Genomic DNA, 19,757 nt, shown 5'->3' with positions numbered 1-19,757 from the left:
AGCATGTTTTCATAAAATAATGTTATTGTACAAGAAATAATATTCTACAAATAATGAATTTCAATATTATATATAAGATATGCTATGTATTTATGTATATAATTTTAAATCATATTAAAACTAACTCTAACAAGTTGTTATTAATAAATATTGAATATTTGACAGATTTATAATTTTATTATTTAAAACAATTTGTGAAAACGAAGTGTTTCGTGTTATGAAAAGATAATATTATTACTAATAATTGTAAAAAAAACATCGCAAGAAACTATGTTGTAAAAAACTAGGAATAAATTTTAATGTTCAATATAACATAAAAAGAAAAAAAATGAATATATATAACAACACATTATTAATAATTCATCACAAATACATATCTGTTTATATAGTACACGGCATTTTGATATAAATAGGATTCATACATGTATAAACACACTGTATCAGAATAGTTGAGGAAGAGCAATGAAAGATAAAAACATGAAAATAATTTGTTATATGAAAAATTTGAGTTATTTATATTTGTCTAACATTGGTATGATAAAAACAGAGCACCTTTTATGATATTTAATTTGTATTAGCATGGCTATACTAAAAGGAATGATCCTCTCTTTAACAAATTTTCATTGCTCAATATTCTTAATTTCTTAGAGCCATGTCTAAGATATTACTTAATTAATATAATTTAATATTACTCACTGAAATTTAAATGCATATACTGGCTTCTAAAAATTCGATCAAACTAATTATACAAAATGATTCTCATATATTCACACAGAATGAAGAAATATACAAATACTGTTGTAATCATTTTGTAAAAAAAAAAACCCCCAAAGCTTAGCCACACTAACATAATAATTTATCTACATTTTTGAACACTTTTCAGAGTTCTGATTTTGCACTATGAGAATATTTTGGTTTCAGTTCTTCGATTCGTTTAATAAAATCTGTTTTTTCTATGCAACCATCACATGTTTCATCCCAGTCACTCAAGATCTTTCTCAAATCACGTACTTTAAGTTTTTTCAAATCAACAGTATTAATATCAATTTGTTTTTCTGAAATTAAATGACAATATTATAGTTTAAAAATGAGGAAAGTAAAATAATTAAAATGTTTTTTAATACAAAATTAATCAAAAATAAACATACCATATCTCAAGTCACATATTTGACCATCTTTCTTCTTCAATTTTTCGCATATTTTATTTGCTGGCATAGACCAAGATATAGGTTTACTTAATTCATTTAAAATACCTGTGGCAGATTCCTCCAAACCACCTAAATAATAACACTAAACAAAAATAAGAATTTAATCAATTTGAATATAAATTATATATTATTTGAATATTTACTTTGTGTTTATCATAAATACTTACAAATCTGTTTTCTTTAGATTTAGTACCTTTACAAAACTCTTTAAATGCTGTTTCAATTTTTTTTGTGTCTTTTTTCACATCATTATTTAAACTATTAATAAATTTTTCCAAGGTATTTATACATACTGAAATTTCATAAAATTTATGGAATTAATACAAATAAATAATATAGAAAATAACTATTAACTTACCTTCACATTCATCACTTTTTAAAGATGTGACAATACATATAAATCCAATGGCAATAGAAAGAGTTAATAACAATGAACTATTCATTTTGAATGTATTTTCTGCAAAAAGAAACAATTTTTTTATTTTATACTTTTTATTTTTATGAAATAATCTTATATTATATAATTCAATGAAATAAAAAATTTGATATATATATATACACATATATATATATGTATATATACAAATATATATACAAAAGTCAATTATTAAGCAAAATGCAATTACTAAACAAACTAATTAAATATATTAAAATTCAACATATTATATGTTGTAATATTAAAAATGTTATTTCAATTAAATTTCAATTATATAAAATGTTAATTATACTAAAAACTTATTTATTCAAATAGTATTAAAATATCAATGCAGGTTTGGAAAAAATAAAATAACAAAAATTAGTAGAAAACTGAATATATTTGCTATGTTTACTAGGTTAACATAAATTGTAATGGAGCACAACTTACATATTATTGTACCGTTAAAATAATTCGTATATCACGTGAAAAATATTTTTACTAAGTTGTAACACAAACGCCTTAGAAATTTTAATGCATTTACTCACTGTTGCAACGAAATTCTTAATTTAACTACATTGGTTTAATCCACGCTACACTTTATACACGTTGGATTCTGTCAAAAGCCCGGAATCCCAGCTGGCGCATCCTGATTGGTTCTAATATGCTGTGACTCACATTTAACATCAAGCTTTGCGATTGGTTGATATCAACTACTAAAAAATGAAAAAGACGGCTAACTGAAGAAGACTATATGTGAATATACGCATGCTCAGAAGTGAAATAGTACACACGTGCACTTGTAGCAATATGGCGCCGCGCAGAGAATTTCGGTCTAACCTCAACTCAATAAAATTATCAAAGAAAAATACCAAAAATTGGTATGAAGATTATTTAGAATGGGGAAAATTTATTTCCTTATTCACAGATCCAAGAAAATTATTTTTAATTGGAAGACTGCTCATCATTTTGGAAATCATTCTGAATGTATTGGTTATTGAAAGAGTACCGTACACCGAAATCGACTGGAAAGCGTACATGCAAGAAGTAGAAGGTTTTTTAAATGGAACATTGGATTACTCGAAATTAAAAGGTGATACTGGACCGTTAGTCTATCCTGCAGGATTTGTTTATATCTTCTCTATATTATATTTCATCACGGAACATGGAACAAACATAAAAGTAGCACAGTACTTCTTTGCAGTTCTTTATATTGTGTTGCTTATGTTAGTTTTTCGAATTTATGCGAAAACTAAAAAAGTTCCTCCATATGTATTAATCATTATGTGTTGTACATCTTACAGAATTCATTCTATATTTATTTTAAGACTTTTTAATGATCCAATTGCAATGATACTGTTATTTGCTAGTCTTAATGCATTTTTAGATGATCAATGGTATTTAGGCAGTATTTTCTACAGCATGGCTGTGTCTGTAAAAATGAACATTTTATTATTTGCACCAGCACTTCTCACAGCTTATATATGTAATTTAGGAATGTTTAAAACAATAATACATTTATTCATCTGTGCATTAATTCAATTAATATTAGGTTTTCCTTTTCTCTTGAGTAATCCATTTTCATATATAAAAAGTGCTTTTAATTTTGGAAGGATTTTTGAGTTTAAATGGACTGTAAACTGGAGATTTCTATCAGAACATGTTTTTATTCACCCATATTTTCATATATTATTGTTAGTACTGCATATATTAACTTTAATTTATTGTATACCAACATGGATAAAGTATATGAAATCATATGCAAAACTAAAGTATATGGAGAAAAACTTACAACCTCAGTTAAAAAAGAAAGAAAAAATAGATATGTCACTCATGAGTCAATTATTTATTTTTCCAATGTTTGTTGCAAATTTTATTGGTATAACATTTAGTAGATCATTGCATTATCAATTCTACATATGGTATTATCATACTTTGCCTTATATTGCATGGTGTACAGATTATAAGACTGTGATAAAATTAACTATTTTGGGCATTATAGAATTATGTTGGAACATTTATCCAAGTACAACTTTTAGTAGCATTTCATTACATACATGTCATTTGATATTATTATTTAGTCTTATGAAAAATAAATTTAATAACAGAAAAGAGAAATAAAGATTTTAAAATAATATATGCTTACTTTTCCTTTCTCCCTTATCATATATTTATTTTTAGAAATAATTTATTGCAAGTTGCAACATGTATCTTAAAAGAATCATTTCTAAATTTTACTGAATAAGTATTACAAATATTAAAATCTTATTACATATACAAAATATATAAACATTGTAATTGTTAATTATGTAATAATTATATCCCTTCATTATTGGAAGTAATACAATTCGTATACATTATTAAAATTAATTATTGCGATTAGAGTTACTATAATTCAAATATCTATTTCGTCGTGTGTATTGAATGTAATGCAGAATAAAAATTATATCGTCACATTTAATGAACTATTTATCTTATATTCAAATGTTTCAGGGAAAGATAACATTCTAATTTTATCCAATAAGAACCACACATTTTGACAGAACGATGGGAACATGTGATTACATTAGTTCTTTGAAAGAACAATCGATCGCTAACAAATAATGATGTTCTTCACTATTTTTGTGGAATTATTTAATCAAAATACAAAATAATAGATTTCTTTAAAACCTTTAAAGAAAGACAAACAAAAATTTTATTTCGATAAATGTAATCGTATATCGCCCAAAATTACTGATACTTAACCTTTTATAAAGACAGTTTCTGAATTTTATAAACTATATATTTATTTCAAATATTTTTAAATTTTAATAGTTATGAGTTCTAAAGGTATTTGCTTTATATATTTATGCTTCGTTCATCTTTGTAAAAGATGTGCAAGTAGAAAATAAAATTTGAAGATAATTGTATAATATTATATTATAGAAAAATATAAAGATTTGTTACCCACAAACAGTGTTTTTACTAACGATCGAACTGTATATAAATCTCAATTTGTTGGACTTGATGATAAACCGTATGACACAAAATGTGTTTTGTGCGATGGAAAATTTACTCTTCCTGAAAATGAAAAAGAGCTCTTGACTCATTTATTTAAAGAACATCGACTTGTAATAGGAGATATTTGGAATATTGCTAGTTTAAAAAGGTTTGATTAATTTACATGAAATAATTTTTGTTAAGAATTAAATTTTTTATATAACTGAAAATTTTGATTACTTTCAGCTATATCCATTATTGGAGTATTAAATTTAAGGAAGAGCCTTTGACTAAATTCTGTACAACAATGTTAATGGATTGTACTCCTGATGGGAAACCGAGTAAAAATGAAAAATATTTTTTACTTTCTGATTGTATTTCAGAAGATAAAACTTTAAGAGATGAGATACATAGAGCAAAACTGGTATTTAACAATTTATGAAAGTATTATATAAAATTAATTGTAGAATATAACAGAAGATTATATTTTATTGTTTTAAGGAATGGGCTTTATCAGAACAAGCAAGAGAAAGAACAGATACTAATTTTAAACGTGGTTGTATTTTTTGTCGGATGGAATTTTCAGGTTCACGTATTATATATATAAAGCACTTAGCCCAAAAACATAATTTATATCTTGGTAAACCAGATAATTTAGTATTCATAGATGAATTTTTAGATAAAATTCAAACTACCATTGAAAAGTAAGATATAAAAAAATATTTTAATTAAGTTATAGATATGTAAACATCATGATTAAGTTATATATTTCCAAATATATATTTTTCAGTTTAATATGCATATATTGTGAAAAATTATTTAAAGATCGTACAGCTTTGAAAGAACATATGCGTAAGAAACTTCATAAAAGAATAAATCCTAATAATAAGGAATATGACAAATTTTATATAAATAATTATTTAGAACCTGGAAAGTCATGGAGACATAAGCAGGTATTATATTATTTAAATATATTAATACATATAAGATGCATTGATAAAAACTTTAATAGTAAATATACATATGAAATAAATATTTTAATCTTTATTACATTTAGAGTAAAGAAAATGATGTGGTAGAAGATCAAAGTAGTGAAAATGAAGATGAAGATACTTGGTCAGATTGGAATGATGAAGGCATTGGTATATCATGTTTGTTCTGCAATTACAGTAATAAACATTTTCACCTTATTCTGGCACACATGAAGATAGAACATGATTTTGATTTTAGAACCGCATCAAAAAATTTAACATTTTATCAAAAAGTAAGATTGGTATATGATGTATTGGTAAAAAAAAAAATGCTAATATGTTAAATTATGGTTTTGAAACAGGTAAAAGTAGTTAATTATGTTAGGAGACAAATTCATTTACAACAATGCGTTTTTTGTGAAACAAAAGTAGATAATGTTTTGAAACATATGAAAGAAGAAAATCATTTTAAGATACCTTCACAAAAAATGTGGGATCAACCAGAGTTAGTATTTATGAAATCACAATATGAAATCATAATTTATTAAATTAATTTTTAGTTTTTTTTATTAATTTCATAAATTTTCAGATTTTATTTCCCTATGAATGAAAATGAATCCTTTCTGTATAATTTGGATACAAGTAGTACTAGTGATGAAGAAAGTGATACTGAAAATACAACAGAAGTAATGTATGAAACACCTAACTAATAAAATCTTTCTAAAATACAAAAAGATGTTATTATGTTTTAATATTCATATTAGGATGAATATGATAGTGACATTGCTGTAAATATTAGTTGAGTTATATCATATATATTTTTGTAAGAAAATTAAACTTTTAACATATAACATATGTTTAAATATTAATTAATGGAAACGTTCATAAAATTCTATTAATATACAATATTAAAGTTGTATTTTTAAATAACTATTAAATGAAAGCTTTAAACAAGAATAAATAAAATATTACAGAAAAATATAATAATGTCCATATTAAATACTTGAATCACTAGATATCAAGAGAGCAAAGGAACAGTTTTTGAAGAATTATAACTGCTAGAACGCCAGTATTATCAAACATTCGAATAACACTGGACTGAAGAAAATTTGGATAATCTCAAGTGTGACTGGATTAGCATTTACATTAATCAGAATTTTAGTATACCTAATATGTTATATATGGACTTCGAGCTGATTTTAGCATCTTATTCCTCTAGTTATCAGAAGCCTGAAGACTACTTTCAGTACCTTAACTGAATAAACTAATTAATAGGTGATGGTACAATTTATTCTACTTATCAGTTGCGAGTAATTGCGAGTTGAAGAATCGTTTAATAATTTTTGAGATATAGATAAAATTCGAGTTTCAGCTCGAGCGTGACAATATATGTTTAAATGTGTTTTTCACTTTTTCTTGCTAATCTTGCATAACTTCAGTTAAAAAATGTCATAGCAATATATATTTGTTATATGATACAGCGAGAAATATAAAATTTAAATTATAATTTATATATACATATATATATATTTTTATATATATATTTTAATATATATATATTTTTATTTCCAAGTTGATTTCAGATTATTATTCAAGAAACTTGTTTGAAGAAAATTAAAATTAATTTTTATAATTATGCAAAATAATGATAGAAGAGAACTACTTAAAAATTATTGTTTAAGTTCTTTAAAAAATGATTGTATTAAAATTAAAATAGTAGGTATTGTAAATACCATTGCTTTTCAGAAAGCACGAATATGTGCAGAAAAATTATATCAGCATTTGCCATTTAAGTTTTTCATTCCGCAAATTATAGAAATGTTTCAAATAGAATGGCACGAATACATTCATAAAATGAAAAGAGTAAATGAATTGTTAATATTCTATGTTCCGATACCGACAAATTCCGATTATAACTTATGTTTATAATTCTTTAGCAAATCGGAGGAAAAATGTGGTCATTAACACAAACTGTTGCTGTTTTTATTAATGATGAATTTCTTGGAAGTGATGTGGAATTTTTACGCTATATAAGTCAAAATTATATCTTTAGTTTACCTGTTGGAGTAGAATTTTATGAAAATCTCGCTACAGAACGTTGTAAACAATTTATCGAAAAATCTAAAGTAAATTGCTTTTGGCTGTGTATGAACAATTTTATTAATTTATTCCACAGGATACTCTCATAATATAAATTATACATTAACATAAGATTGTTTAATTTTAGAGGAAATATGTTTATTTCACATTTTCGTTAAATAATTCAACTATTGGTTCATTTGTATTTGTGGTAAGAATTTACATGTAATTTCATTTTGCAGAGCAATACTATATTACAAAATACTTATACTAAATATAATATTATTTTAGCTATATTCTGATTTGTTACCATTAACTTGTCAATACTTTCTAAATCTTTGTACTGGATATGATGAAGTGAAAGAATGTTATAAAGATGCTTATTATATAAATACACATTTGCATCGTATTGTAAAAAATGGATGGATCCAATGTGGAGGTACAATCAAATATTACTTAAATTTTTCATGTAGCATTATTAAATTTTCAATTAACAAATATTGTTAATTCTGTTGTAAGTTTTTATTTTTTATAGGATTTGAATCACACCTAATCAATGAAAATACTGCAAATGTTGAAATACCTGATGAATCTTATTGTATCCCTCATGATCGTAGAGGAGTTCTTTCTATAGTAAATAATGGAAAACATTGTAACAAATCACAGTTTATTATATGTTTAAAACCAAATCCGTGGATGAATTATTTCTATGTTGCTTTTGGGTAAGTAAAATAATGTAATTTTAATTCTTATGTGACTAAAGTCATAAAAATAACATTCATTGTGAAAGATAATTTAATTTATTAATTTATCAAAGACAGCTTGTAGATGGTGCTAGAACTCTAAAAATATTAGAAAATATTTCAACATATTATGAACATCCTATTAAACAGGTAATAATTTCACGATGTGGAGAATATATTTTTGGTGATGAAATTAAGATGGAAACTGAATCAAAGATCTTTTTTGTTAGTATATTTAAAATCAATTATAGTCATAAAAATATTTTATTCTATTTCATTTTATTCCAATTTGAATATATATAATTATTTTATTTTAGGAACATTCATCACCAATAAGCATGGAAGGAGAAAATGTAAGAGTCAGTGACAGTGCATTTAATTTCTGCTCTATCACACCATGGCTTGATAATATTGTTGATAAGGTAGATGTTCGTGATACTAAATCACTTTTGATAGCTGAACAGTATTTAAATGGTCTTTACTGTCTTTCAAGTGATTATGAACCAGGTATTTAGAGATGAAAGGTTCTTTTGAAGTACTAACATATCATACTTTCATAAATAAAGATATGTACAATTTTTTATAGGAATGGATATGCGTGTTTATGAAAAAATATATTTAATTGGTATGGCAAAATATGATACAACAACTACTAAACTTCATGATTTATTACTGAATTTTCGACCAGATACAATGACTGAACGAGAAAAAATTATATTTGTATCAGAAATTTCAAAGATTATTTTAGCTTATATCTTTCATCATGAACATAATGAAGTAAGTTAAATATTTAAATTAAAAATTTTATTTCGTAAAAATTTAATATTTACATATCTAATATTACATATGTATAATCTATTTAGTTTTGTTTACAACATATTTCATTGAATACTCATGCAGTTATACATAAAGTATTAAAAATTGCACACGAAATATCATTGAAAGCTATTGAAAAGGCCGAAACGAAATCTTTAATTTTTCAGAAATGCCGCTATTCAAAAATCAGGAAGTATGTAGTTCAATTTTTGATCAAAAAAGAAATAGATGTTTTTATTGAATTATATTTCCATATTTTATAATTACAGAATGTTTGAAGTAAACCATGTCAATAATATATTAGTCTCTGAAGATTGCATGTCATTACTAGAAGAAATATTAAATAAAGCTATAGTATGTTTAATGAGAACTTTTGAAATTCAAGAATAAAAAATTATTCATGTTCATTATAAAATTGATTTAGAATTTCTAAGTGATTAAAAACATAAATTTAAAAATATAATAAAAAAATTATACTTTTAATACATAAAAATATATTATTTTTTATTTTTTATGAAAATTTATACATGCACAAATCTTTATATAATATATGGTAATATGTAAATTTTACACTTAATACAAACCTAAGATATACACAATTAATGTTTTAAAGGTAAAATATTACTGCTTGATTTTGCTGAACAGTCTTTTTCCTCGACCTTTAGATATAAATTTTTTACCATTTGTATTCAATTTCTCTTCTGCTGGAGAACATTTTTCGTGAAATGCATTATATAACATTTGAGCTTCATTTCTATTTTTAAGCAATTCAGTAAGTTCTTCCTAAACATAAAATATTTGTATTATTGAATATACTATTTTCTAAATAATTTACAAGATATAAGTTGTAGTACATACTTTTGTAAGTGTATTAAGATTATCTAACGACTGTCCTTTATTTAATATTAAATGTAAATTTTTAGTAGTAACTCCGGGTAATTTCGCAACAAAATCTTGAATTCGAGGATTATATTTTTCTACTGGTATTTCTTTATTTTCTTCAAGTCCAATTTGTGCAGCTTCTGTCGCACTTGGTTGGTCTCTTCCTTGCTATAAATGTAAATGTAAATGTAACAGGAATAAAATAAAATTAACATGTTAGTTTTAATTCATAAATATTTATAAAATACAATAACAATTATAATTTAAATTCATTACCTTTAATTCTTCAAATAACTGTGCTGTTGCATGGGGCCCAGGTGACCACACAAGTTTTAAACGAGGAAAATGTAAAGTTAAAAGTTGAAGTTTTGAGGTAATAAACATATTTTGAACATCTTTACTAGCATAATAGTATCCCTGTAATTAAAAAGATTAATTTTAATAAACTTAAAATTGTAAGGAATTACTACCGTGGAATATACAAATTATATATACTTGGAAACAGAATGGTTTATTTGGATCAAATTCGATCAGAAGCATTGGTTTATTATAATGTCTTGTCATAGCAACAGCCTGATTATACAATCTGCCACTGTTTAAAGAACCAATTAAATCAGAAATACTTTTCCTTTCAACGCAAATGTCTGGTGACAAAATGTAATCTCCCACCTATAGACGAAGTAAAAAATTAATCATTAAAAATTGAAATAATTAGTATTATATCTTTTAAATCATTTAAAATTCTCTTGTACCTGCAAGGTTACAGGTTCAATATTCATTCCTCGTGTATAAAGTATTGCAGGCAGTTCACTTCTAAATTCTCTCATATCAACTATGACTGAATTAGGAATTTCAGGCTTCGTTGATACACCACCTTTACGCGTATTTATTTCATCTGCTTCTGATTGTATTGCAAGACTTAAACAATCTTCAGTTTTTCCATCTTGGTCGCTAGGAATAACCATTTTCTAAGATAAAAATGTAGTTGTGTTACATTGAATATATATAATATATAGTTTATGTAATGTAAAAGTTTACTTAAAATAGACAAACATACAGTTTTAGTATTAATCAATGTATGAAATGCTTCTTTTTCTCGTCTTAAAGACGTGAGATATTCTTGTTCTTCTACAGAGCCTCCATAGATTAAAAAATATACTTTTAAATCTATTGATGAATTGTTATTTTGATAAACCTACATAAAAAATATGTATATTTAACAATTATAATTACACTTTATTAATATATTGAAAAATGTTTTGTTAATTTTGTGCATACTTCAATTTGTCGTATAGCAGATACATCTGCTATGTACATAATAATGTTAGTTGGCATATGTTCTGTTAAGGCACGCTGCAATGCCATTGGGTCACCATCTTTTTTTAAAGTCTGTATCAAAATAACAGGTGTATCTGCATTTATGTTAGTTAAATCCAAATCTGCAATCTGAAGGAATAGTACATACTGAATTTTTTTACATTTTATACATATTATATCATATATGCAATGAACTATAATTTTACTTGTGAACATTCTTCGAATAAAGTCTCATGCATGATTTCCTCAGTTGTTGAATTAGACTGACTTCCTTCTTTAACTTTTTGAGATAGTGTTAATACATAAGAATCCTGTTCTTCATTTGTATCATTCTCGGCTTTCTCCGTCGATGTAGACGGTTCCTCTACATTTGTTTCACTATTAAAGTAAATTAAGTGTATGAATAAGAATTAAAATATTTTACTTGTATCTATCACCTTTCAAATAAAAAATTTAATTTTTAAATTCTTATATACCTCGTTGTTTGTATTTCCTTATGAGAAAGTTTTCTCATTGCTTCATAAAGTAAATATTCATTGGCTCCCATAGTTAAATAATTTCTTAACTGATAACAAATATTTCGATCATGTACCAAAATAAGAACTTTTTCAATATTTTTGTTATTTTCTTTTTTTTTACTATCATTCTGAATTTCAAGTAATACTTCCCTTAAAGCAGTCCATTTTGGAGTAGTTTCAGGTTTTAATTCTATATAAAATCAATTTGTATAGTATTAAAATTCACATAATGTAAATCATTTTTTAAGTGGTAAATTTATGCAAACATGCTCACCATTTTTTTCATTGTAAACTCTGTCCTTCGCATTTTTAAATAAAATATCTACAGAATCTAACATCAACCAACCACTATTTTTTACAGCATATTCCATAGTACGTAAGCGATTTAACATTACATAAAATGACACACAATCCTCATATGTTAAACATCTATATTATATTTTTATGTACTTTTTTGTCAGAAATTAATAAATTATTTTTTAACTTCTATGATACTTACGCAAGAAGAGCACGTAATGTTTTCAAATCAGATAACAATTGTTTTGAAGTATAACTAAGTTGATGCCAAATAGGATCTAATTGTGACTGTAATTGCTTATGAAACTTCTTAGCTATCGCATTTTCAACAGTTAAATCATCTAAATCTAACTATAAAAATATAATATATGTATAATTATATAATTTAATACTTTAATAAAATTTCGTACTTACATATTTATTGAGTCTTTTTAACTCTTTAATTATATAATTCATTACATCAAGTAAAGAAGTTTGAATGTTTAACATCTTTGATGTGATTTTTACATGTAGTTCAATGACATCAGGCTAAATAAAATTTTGTAATGTAACTTCTTTACAGTAAAGTTCATGATATATTGTAATATAATTATATAATATTATTACCTTATGTTTTTCTAAACTACTATTTACAAGCGTGTGAAAACGCGGCCATAAATATAATTTTTTAACAAATAAAGCTTTCATTACTCGTTCCACTCGCGAATATCCAACAGTAAATGCCAATGCAGAATTAGTAAAGGCTTTAATAAAACCAGTCTATAAGAATTCATAAAGTTAAAAGAAATAGTAATCGTATAATAGCTCTGTCTAATTTTCTTTTAATTATTTTATTACTTACTTTATTATGCTGTCTATATAAACGAAGAGCAAATGCTTCTTGATATGAATTTAGGATATTATGTGCTCTATATACAAGAATTCCAGTAACTAAATTTAATGGAACCCTCTTTTTTAATAAATCCACTACAAGAATCGGACCTGACATAAATAACACACCACCTTCTAAATACATTACTTCCCTGTAATTATTAGAAAATAAGAAGACAAAAATATAAAACTAAATTTTCAATACAAGATGGAGTATTATAATGTAAACCTTTCGTCAGAAGAACATTCAGAAGTTACAACACGAGGTAACTGTTTAAGCCCATAATTTTTTAGAAAATCAATGAAGTACTGTTCATCATGACTTGTAGCCCCTAAAACTATAATTAAGTTTCCTGGATCTATATAAGCTCTTAATATATTTACAAATACAGTTTCTATACCAAGGCCTCTGAAATAACATATTGGCATGAATATGTGAAAATATGTGAGAAATAAAATAATCATATTTCATGTAATATACAAAAAGTGGAATAATTACTTGGCAGTAATAACCAATCCATCTTCATGGAGAATTTCCAAAAACATTTGATTCTCATATTCCAACATGATTAATTAAAAAAATTACGTACTATGTCATAATACACATCAAAATAATATGCGGAATAGTAAATCCAATAGGTACCAGGTAATGGATGTTGAAATTAATGGTTCTTGTTCCTGAAATAGTATTTAATTGTATAAAATATTTCAATGGAAACTACATTATGTATTATGCATTCTTAATATTTCTAATTTTAATATATACCTGATCATTATCAATTTCTGTTATTTGAAATACTACAAGAATGTATTTACTATTCTCATATGATGGATGTCCATAAACACCTATATTAATTGGTCTTTTAGAACTAAAAAATGATACATTTATCAATACTTAGGTAAATATTTGATAAAAATTATATTTGATATACCTATTAGGGATAACAACAATATCTTCTGCACAGGTAGCAGATTGAAAACAATACTGATCTGGTTCATAAGTTGGTTTTGTTATTATTTGTGAAACATATAAATCTGCATCTCCAGTCCTACAAAGTATATAGTACAAAAAATTATATTGTCCTATTAAACAAATAAATTTTAATCTTAAGTGTTAATTTTAAGTTAAATTAATTATTAATATAACTTTATTTTAATAATTTACTTACTCAGATATTAATACTATTTTAATACCACAATCATCAGCTAAACTATAATAATTATATGAACCTCCTACGACTTCACCAGTTGCATAATGTAATAACTTATGTTCATCAGCTAACACACAGGATACCTGGTAAAATGAAACATTTTAATAATCTTAAAGTAGTATAAATATATAAATATCCCAAATTATAAATAAATGAAAAACATTCTTACCAAAGTGAAAAAAATAAATATATTCCTCATAGTATAATGAATTTTAACATGATCAACATACAAAAAATACAACCTTCATTGTTGTAATGTTTAAAACTTTTGCTGCAAAGATACCATTTTATTAACCTTTCTTGTATGCAATTCTTAAGTAAACAGAGGATACAAATTAATTATCATATTACCAATTTAAATCATTAACTTTTATAAAATTCTGCAATATCTGATTATATTAATTGTATTAAAAAAATGATCGATTAAAATATTTTGTACCGATCTTTAACGTTAGATTTAGAAAGGAGTATTTGAGGTTAATATATTTGAGATCAGTAACTCACCTTTGTACAAAAATAAGGTTATATATATTTTTCCAAATAAATTACAGTATGTTATACGAAATTTATAAAAAAATTTGTTTATATCGTATACAGCTTATTTTTGGTGTAGTATGTATTGTGATCTAAATGTCATAAAATTGCATTAATTGAATGTTTGACAGGTGTAAGAAATATATTTATATGTATCTATATAGATGATAATAAATTTTATGTAACAATGTATATATACATATATACATAATTATTCTGTATAATATATACATTTGTATATACGTTCTTTCTTCTTATCTTTCTATTACCTTTTTATTTAGAGAAAATACGTTTTCACATAACCAATCGTATGATGATATTTAGTAGTAAATCAATTAGAAAATGTTTCGTAATGTTAAATAAAATAATAGTTCAGTTTCTTCTACATAACATTATTTGTAATATTATTTGCATTTTTCAATGAAATAAAAAATTTAAAATAAAAATTGATATACATATATACAATACAAAGCAATGTACAAAAAATATTAAAAATTTAATTACTCGAAGTCATGTGTATTAATGCAGTTAGGGACTCATACAATCAAAATCATACGTATTTTTACTTATTTGTACTTATTTACATGTATGCATTATTGTTCATATAATCTATGACAATGTTTAACACGTATCAAAGCTTTCATTTATAGACCCCTTGTTGCTCGCATCTAACTCTTTGCAATCAAGCACTATATCCGGTGCATCACTATTAGGAAATGAAGTATAATAATTACTGTTTTGTAATAGGAATTAATTATAATAATTAGGCGCTAAGGGAAATGACTCGTTCATTTTATGCATATGAGGAGAAATGTATACTGATGATAATGTTTCGTAAAGGTGTATTATACTTATAACAAAATTAAATATTCTTTATAATTTGTCAATTATATGTTAGCATAATTCAATGTTAACATGATTCTCATTTTTAAGATTATCAGGAAACTTTATTTAATTATAAATAAATATAAGTAACATTGACATTATGAATATTTGCACAAACCAATAATGAACAAAACTTTAGTTATTACAGCAATCGAAAAATCAAGTCAATAAAATAAATTTACCAATAATCCTATTTGTTTTTAATTCTGTAGTTAGTTTCGACCTTAATAGTTTGAGATATAGTTTGCATTATTTTTCATGATGCAAAAAATACATATTGCACATTTTTTTATTACGCAAATAATGCGTTATCAAAATGTATTAGAAGGTCGTCATCGTATGCACGTTCTTTGCTACCACTGGTCCGTCGAATTGCAACGCGGTTACCTCGATTCCATCAGTGCAATAGGATCGGCCGGTATATACTTTTTCCTACATCGATATAAGCTACCAGACCGGTAACAGTCTCTCCTTCTCGCGGGGTGTAAACAGGACCTATGACGAGTCCACAAGTAGGAGAAAGAGGGGGTGAGCGGTAGCGTGGACGAGAGTGTCGACTAAGGACTCTTGGATAGCAATGTGTACGGTGCCTTTAGCGATGGGAGCAATACCCTCTCGATTTGTTTTCAAGACTCTGACTTATGATTAATTATGAATACCGATAATAATATTTTAGAAAGTCTTCAATTTTGAATTAATCATCTCAAGTTTTTGTATTATTATATTTAAATTATTTCATATTTCTATATGTGGAACTAAATAAACTAAACTATTTCTATATTATAAATTTATATAACATGTGTATATGTTTTGCAATGAAGTAAAGTTATTTTAATAACTTTTTCAAACACAATCACAAATACTTTTATTTTATTTAATTTCAAATATTTATATTTAACCTACACGTATTAAAGATTAGAAATATTTAAAAATCATATTTTATGTTATTGATAATACAACACAATTCTTTCGTTGAATTTCTTGAAGTACAAGATTTATTTTTCCAATGACTCAAAAATTATAGATTTTTCGTGAATCGACCCTATCGCTAGACAGTATGCATGTGTGTACGAACGAACAACTTAGGGGACGGTACGCGGTGAATCAAGCCTAAGGGTGGTAGAGTGGGGGCAAGAGGGAAGGGAGAATGGCGGAGGGTCAAAAAATGTATAGGTGCGCGCGCAGCTGCTTTGTCTCTGTGTAGTAGCATGGTGGGGGGTTGGCCGGACCACGAGGGGCCACAGGGGTCCGTGAGCGGACTATGGCGGACCAAAAGCGACTGCATCCTTTCAGTCGGCCGCTGAACCCGCGCGCCGTGCGGTTGCTCGTGTGTGTATTGCACTTGACTTCGATTCATCGCGTAACGTTCTTTTTTTACTCTCCATCGCAGGACCACGCGTGTGAGGTTTTTCTATTCGCCGGCTGTCCATCTACGCCTGTGACGGTAACCAGACCGAGAAAAACGACAAGACTACGTTTCAGAGGAATCTCTTCTGACAAACAGGATCACAACACACATTTACGGATTTTTTGGTGTACGTCTCTAAATTGTTTTCGTGCGCGGGCGTAACGCCAACGTGAAGTTCTTCTGCATGGTGAGTACCGAGCGTTTCTTATCTTGTAAAAATCATCGCGTATGCTTTGTTTCACTACCGGTTCTGAAGTATCGAGAACGCAAATCCTTTTTTGCAGAGGAACGTAGATTCTTTGATTTAGATAGATGGATTCCTTGATTTTAATAGATTACTCCGCGGATTCTTCCGTTTTGCTCTAAAAAAGGGTATTTCGTTTCACCTGGAAAATCCGATTGAAGTAGGAGCTATTAATGAATTTATTTGAAAGAAAGGGAATGAATATTGAGCAATGTTTTCACACGTGTATGCAAGTACAGCTTCAGGACATGGTAAAGTGACGTAATGAAGAGGGAAAAAGATGAACGCGAGGTAGGTTAGGTTGCCGAATCTTGAATTGAAAAACATTTTGCCGCTTTCACCGCGAAAACAATACGTATTTCCGGTTTCGCAAATTTGTCAGCAGAACGAAATGCGACAGGAAGTATTCTGTTATCACTGGTTTATTATAATAAATACGTGAAACAAACTTAGGTCAGTTTTCTACCGCAAAAGTGCTAAAAAAAAAAAAAAAAATAATTAAAAATACGAACTCCGAAAGGACGCTAAATAAGCTGTAATCGTATGTAATTTACGAACGGAAAAGTAAAAGAAAAATTATACAGTAACCACATGTCGCGGGACGAAGTACAAGCTAAACGATCTTATAAAAAGGGACACCTATTTCAAAGTAAGGAGTGTACTTAATAATAAGGGTTCTGTTTTTGTTATTCTTATGAGTCTGTGCGTTTTAATGTACGCGCCACTGAAGTGAATATTGTGCATATATTTGAAAGACGAACATACAATTGATGCGCTTGCGTGTGTGCATAACACTGGTAGTGCTTTCAGCAACATAAGAGAGTACGAAATTGTGCGTAATTACACCATGTAATCGTAAGGTACTTGGTGTGGTATTCGAGGTGTGTTCTGAATGCAATGAGTATCTGCTACTGTTTCTTCATTCGCTTACTCATGTTACTTTTTGTGTTCGGCAAAAATTGTAAAAAAGAAACGACACTGCCTTTTGTGTGGAAGAATAAAAAGTGAAGATATAATTTGAAACTCGAATAAAATTATAAATTGATGTAATTTCAACTATTAATATGAAATATTAGTATATTTTCATAAATTAAATAACGATCGTGAAATATTTCGTATTTTCAATTATATCAACTGTTTGCTGATAATAAAAGGGAATTAATTTTTTCTTACATTATTTTTCACGATTGATATTATCGACCGAGGGTAAAAATAATATTGCAGTAATAGAAATTCCTTTCAAAATCATCGAAGTTGCAAAAGTTATCGTAGGTAAAGGTTAATAAAAATTATTACAAATATTTAGCTGTTTCACGTCTTTATTTATTTTGCGTTTTATTACACGTTTAAAAGAGAAATGACCACTGTGGTGCATTCTAGGGATGCGATCCTTGTTACTAGGAAATATAGAGACTACTCGACTGCGTTCTCCTGTGTTGTTCGATACCGACATCTTGCTAATTTCGTAGCGTAATCAAGTGGACAGAAAACGTTTTAATAAATTTGCTCGTATAGACTGAGTCGTGTATATCAGGACAGACAATTGTATACGTTGAACATGAGGAACGAGTTTTATCGCGGTTTGGTTGTTTCCTTCTTTTTTTTTTAACAGGTCGTGCCAGAAATTCGAAAGTTGAGGTGTAGTAAAGAATTAAAAAAAATAAAAGAAGAATTGATAAACAGACTTTTGAATTTTTAACTGTCCCAAAACGATATTCGCATTGAGATAATTGTGTGCCATTCAAACGGATACTTGCGAGTCATTACTTGATTTATAAAATCTTCACGATTTATAAATGCGAAATAATTAAAGAAAAAAATGACAAAAAATCATAATTATTTTGACTTTCTTATTATTATGAATTTAATTTTTTTTTATATTAATCACAATGTTTATACATTATTATTAGAGAGAAGGTAGATATAAAAGCGAAAGTAGATGTAGAAATGTCATATAGCGATATTTAATAATAATTCTCGTAAATGTTTATTATTATGTACTGCGAAAAATATTTTCAACGTAACAACCGAAAGATGTATATGTTTAGGAACATAATTAGTTACTCTTGCCAAATAATACATCGTTTTTGTATCGATCTATTTGTTATTTATCTACCTGAACTAAAACATCTGGTGAAATGATTTAACCTCGCTTTTTCCCGCTTTTTTCTTTTATTGTTAAGGTTCGACCTTATCGTAATATATAGACATAATTTATCGCGACAGTTTCGTTTTGTAAACCAAAGGATCCAGAGAGTGTGGTTCAAACGATTATTGAAATTAAGCTATTAATGAAAACAGTTGTTATCCTAGACCCAAAGGAAATGCCGCGATGCACGCTATCGTAAACATGGCGGAGTGAATACATGTTTACGAATGC

The 19,757-nt window shown here is 26.6% G+C and overlaps 6 protein-coding genes across 6 annotated transcripts; 3 read left to right on the top strand and 3 right to left on the bottom strand.

Annotated features, from left to right (window-relative positions):
- Positions 1-721: 721 nt before the first annotated feature.
- Manf (mesencephalic astrocyte-derived neurotrophic factor) lies at positions 722-2,169 on the bottom strand. Its single transcript, XM_017906237.1, has 5 exons — positions 2,074-2,169; positions 1,567-1,665; positions 1,376-1,500; positions 1,149-1,290; positions 722-1,055 (listed from the first exon to the last, which is right to left on the bottom strand). Exons 2-5 carry the CDS (start codon positions 1,649-1,651, stop codon positions 880-882), a joined length of 528 nt encoding a protein of 175 aa, XP_017761726.1. The 5' UTR covers positions 1,652-1,665; positions 2,074-2,169; the 3' UTR covers positions 722-879.
- A 264-nt stretch (positions 2,170-2,433) lies between these two features.
- Alg3 (Alg3, alpha-1,3- mannosyltransferase) lies at positions 2,434-3,744 on the top strand. The gene has a single exon (XM_017906241.1). The coding sequence runs from the start codon at positions 2,434-2,436 to the stop codon at positions 3,742-3,744; it is 1,311 nt and encodes a 436-aa protein (XP_017761730.1).
- A 695-nt stretch (positions 3,745-4,439) lies between these two features.
- On the top strand, positions 4,440-6,283 carry LOC108551869 (zinc finger protein 277). Its single transcript, XM_017906212.1, has 8 exons — positions 4,440-4,452; positions 4,549-4,771; positions 4,849-5,026; positions 5,104-5,306; positions 5,393-5,555; positions 5,660-5,866; positions 5,936-6,078; positions 6,163-6,283. Exons 1-8 carry the CDS (start codon positions 4,440-4,442, stop codon positions 6,281-6,283), a joined length of 1,251 nt encoding a protein of 416 aa, XP_017761701.1.
- A 1,108-nt stretch (positions 6,284-7,391) lies between these two features.
- On the top strand, positions 7,392-9,601 carry LOC108551902 (peptidyl-prolyl cis-trans isomerase-like 6). Its single transcript, XM_017906243.1, has 10 exons — positions 7,392-7,436; positions 7,511-7,699; positions 7,801-7,863; positions 7,944-8,091; positions 8,188-8,374; positions 8,470-8,620; positions 8,713-8,902; positions 8,982-9,172; positions 9,259-9,404; positions 9,481-9,601. The coding sequence occupies exons 1-10, from the start codon at positions 7,392-7,394 to the stop codon at positions 9,599-9,601; spliced, it is 1,431 nt and encodes a 476-aa protein (XP_017761732.1).
- Positions 9,602-9,832: 231 nt separating this feature from the next.
- On the bottom strand, positions 9,833-13,928 carry LOC108551889 (DNA repair endonuclease XPF mei-9). The gene is made up of 17 exons (XM_017906232.1): positions 13,862-13,928; positions 13,595-13,773; positions 13,325-13,504; positions 13,067-13,247; positions 12,832-12,984; positions 12,640-12,753; positions 12,428-12,576; positions 12,203-12,357; positions 11,887-12,118; positions 11,617-11,788; positions 11,372-11,539; positions 11,151-11,288; positions 10,846-11,061; positions 10,589-10,762; positions 10,370-10,510; positions 10,070-10,261; positions 9,833-9,994 (listed from the first exon to the last, which is right to left on the bottom strand). The coding sequence occupies exons 2-17, from the start codon at positions 13,660-13,662 to the stop codon at positions 9,833-9,835; spliced, it is 2,595 nt and encodes an 864-aa protein (XP_017761721.1). The 5' UTR covers positions 13,663-13,773; positions 13,862-13,928.
- Positions 13,702-14,554, bottom strand: LOC108551868 (UPF0669 protein v1g209471-like). The gene is made up of 5 exons (XM_017906211.1): positions 14,537-14,554; positions 14,265-14,389; positions 14,028-14,144; positions 13,862-13,964; positions 13,702-13,773 (listed from the first exon to the last, which is right to left on the bottom strand). The coding sequence occupies exons 1-5, from the start codon at positions 14,552-14,554 to the stop codon at positions 13,702-13,704; spliced, it is 435 nt and encodes a 144-aa protein (XP_017761700.1).
- Positions 14,555-19,757: the final 5,203 nt, after the last annotated feature.

Source organism: Eufriesea mexicana, unplaced genomic scaffold, assembly GCF_001483705.2.
Source record: "Eufriesea mexicana isolate 0111107269 unplaced genomic scaffold, ASM148370v2 scaffold5190, whole genome shotgun sequence".
In the NCBI taxonomy this organism is placed as follows: domain Eukaryota; kingdom Metazoa; phylum Arthropoda; class Insecta; order Hymenoptera; family Apidae; genus Eufriesea; species Eufriesea mexicana.
Note: the sequence above shows the minus strand (reverse complement) of the source record. Positions and strands in the feature narration are given on the sequence as shown.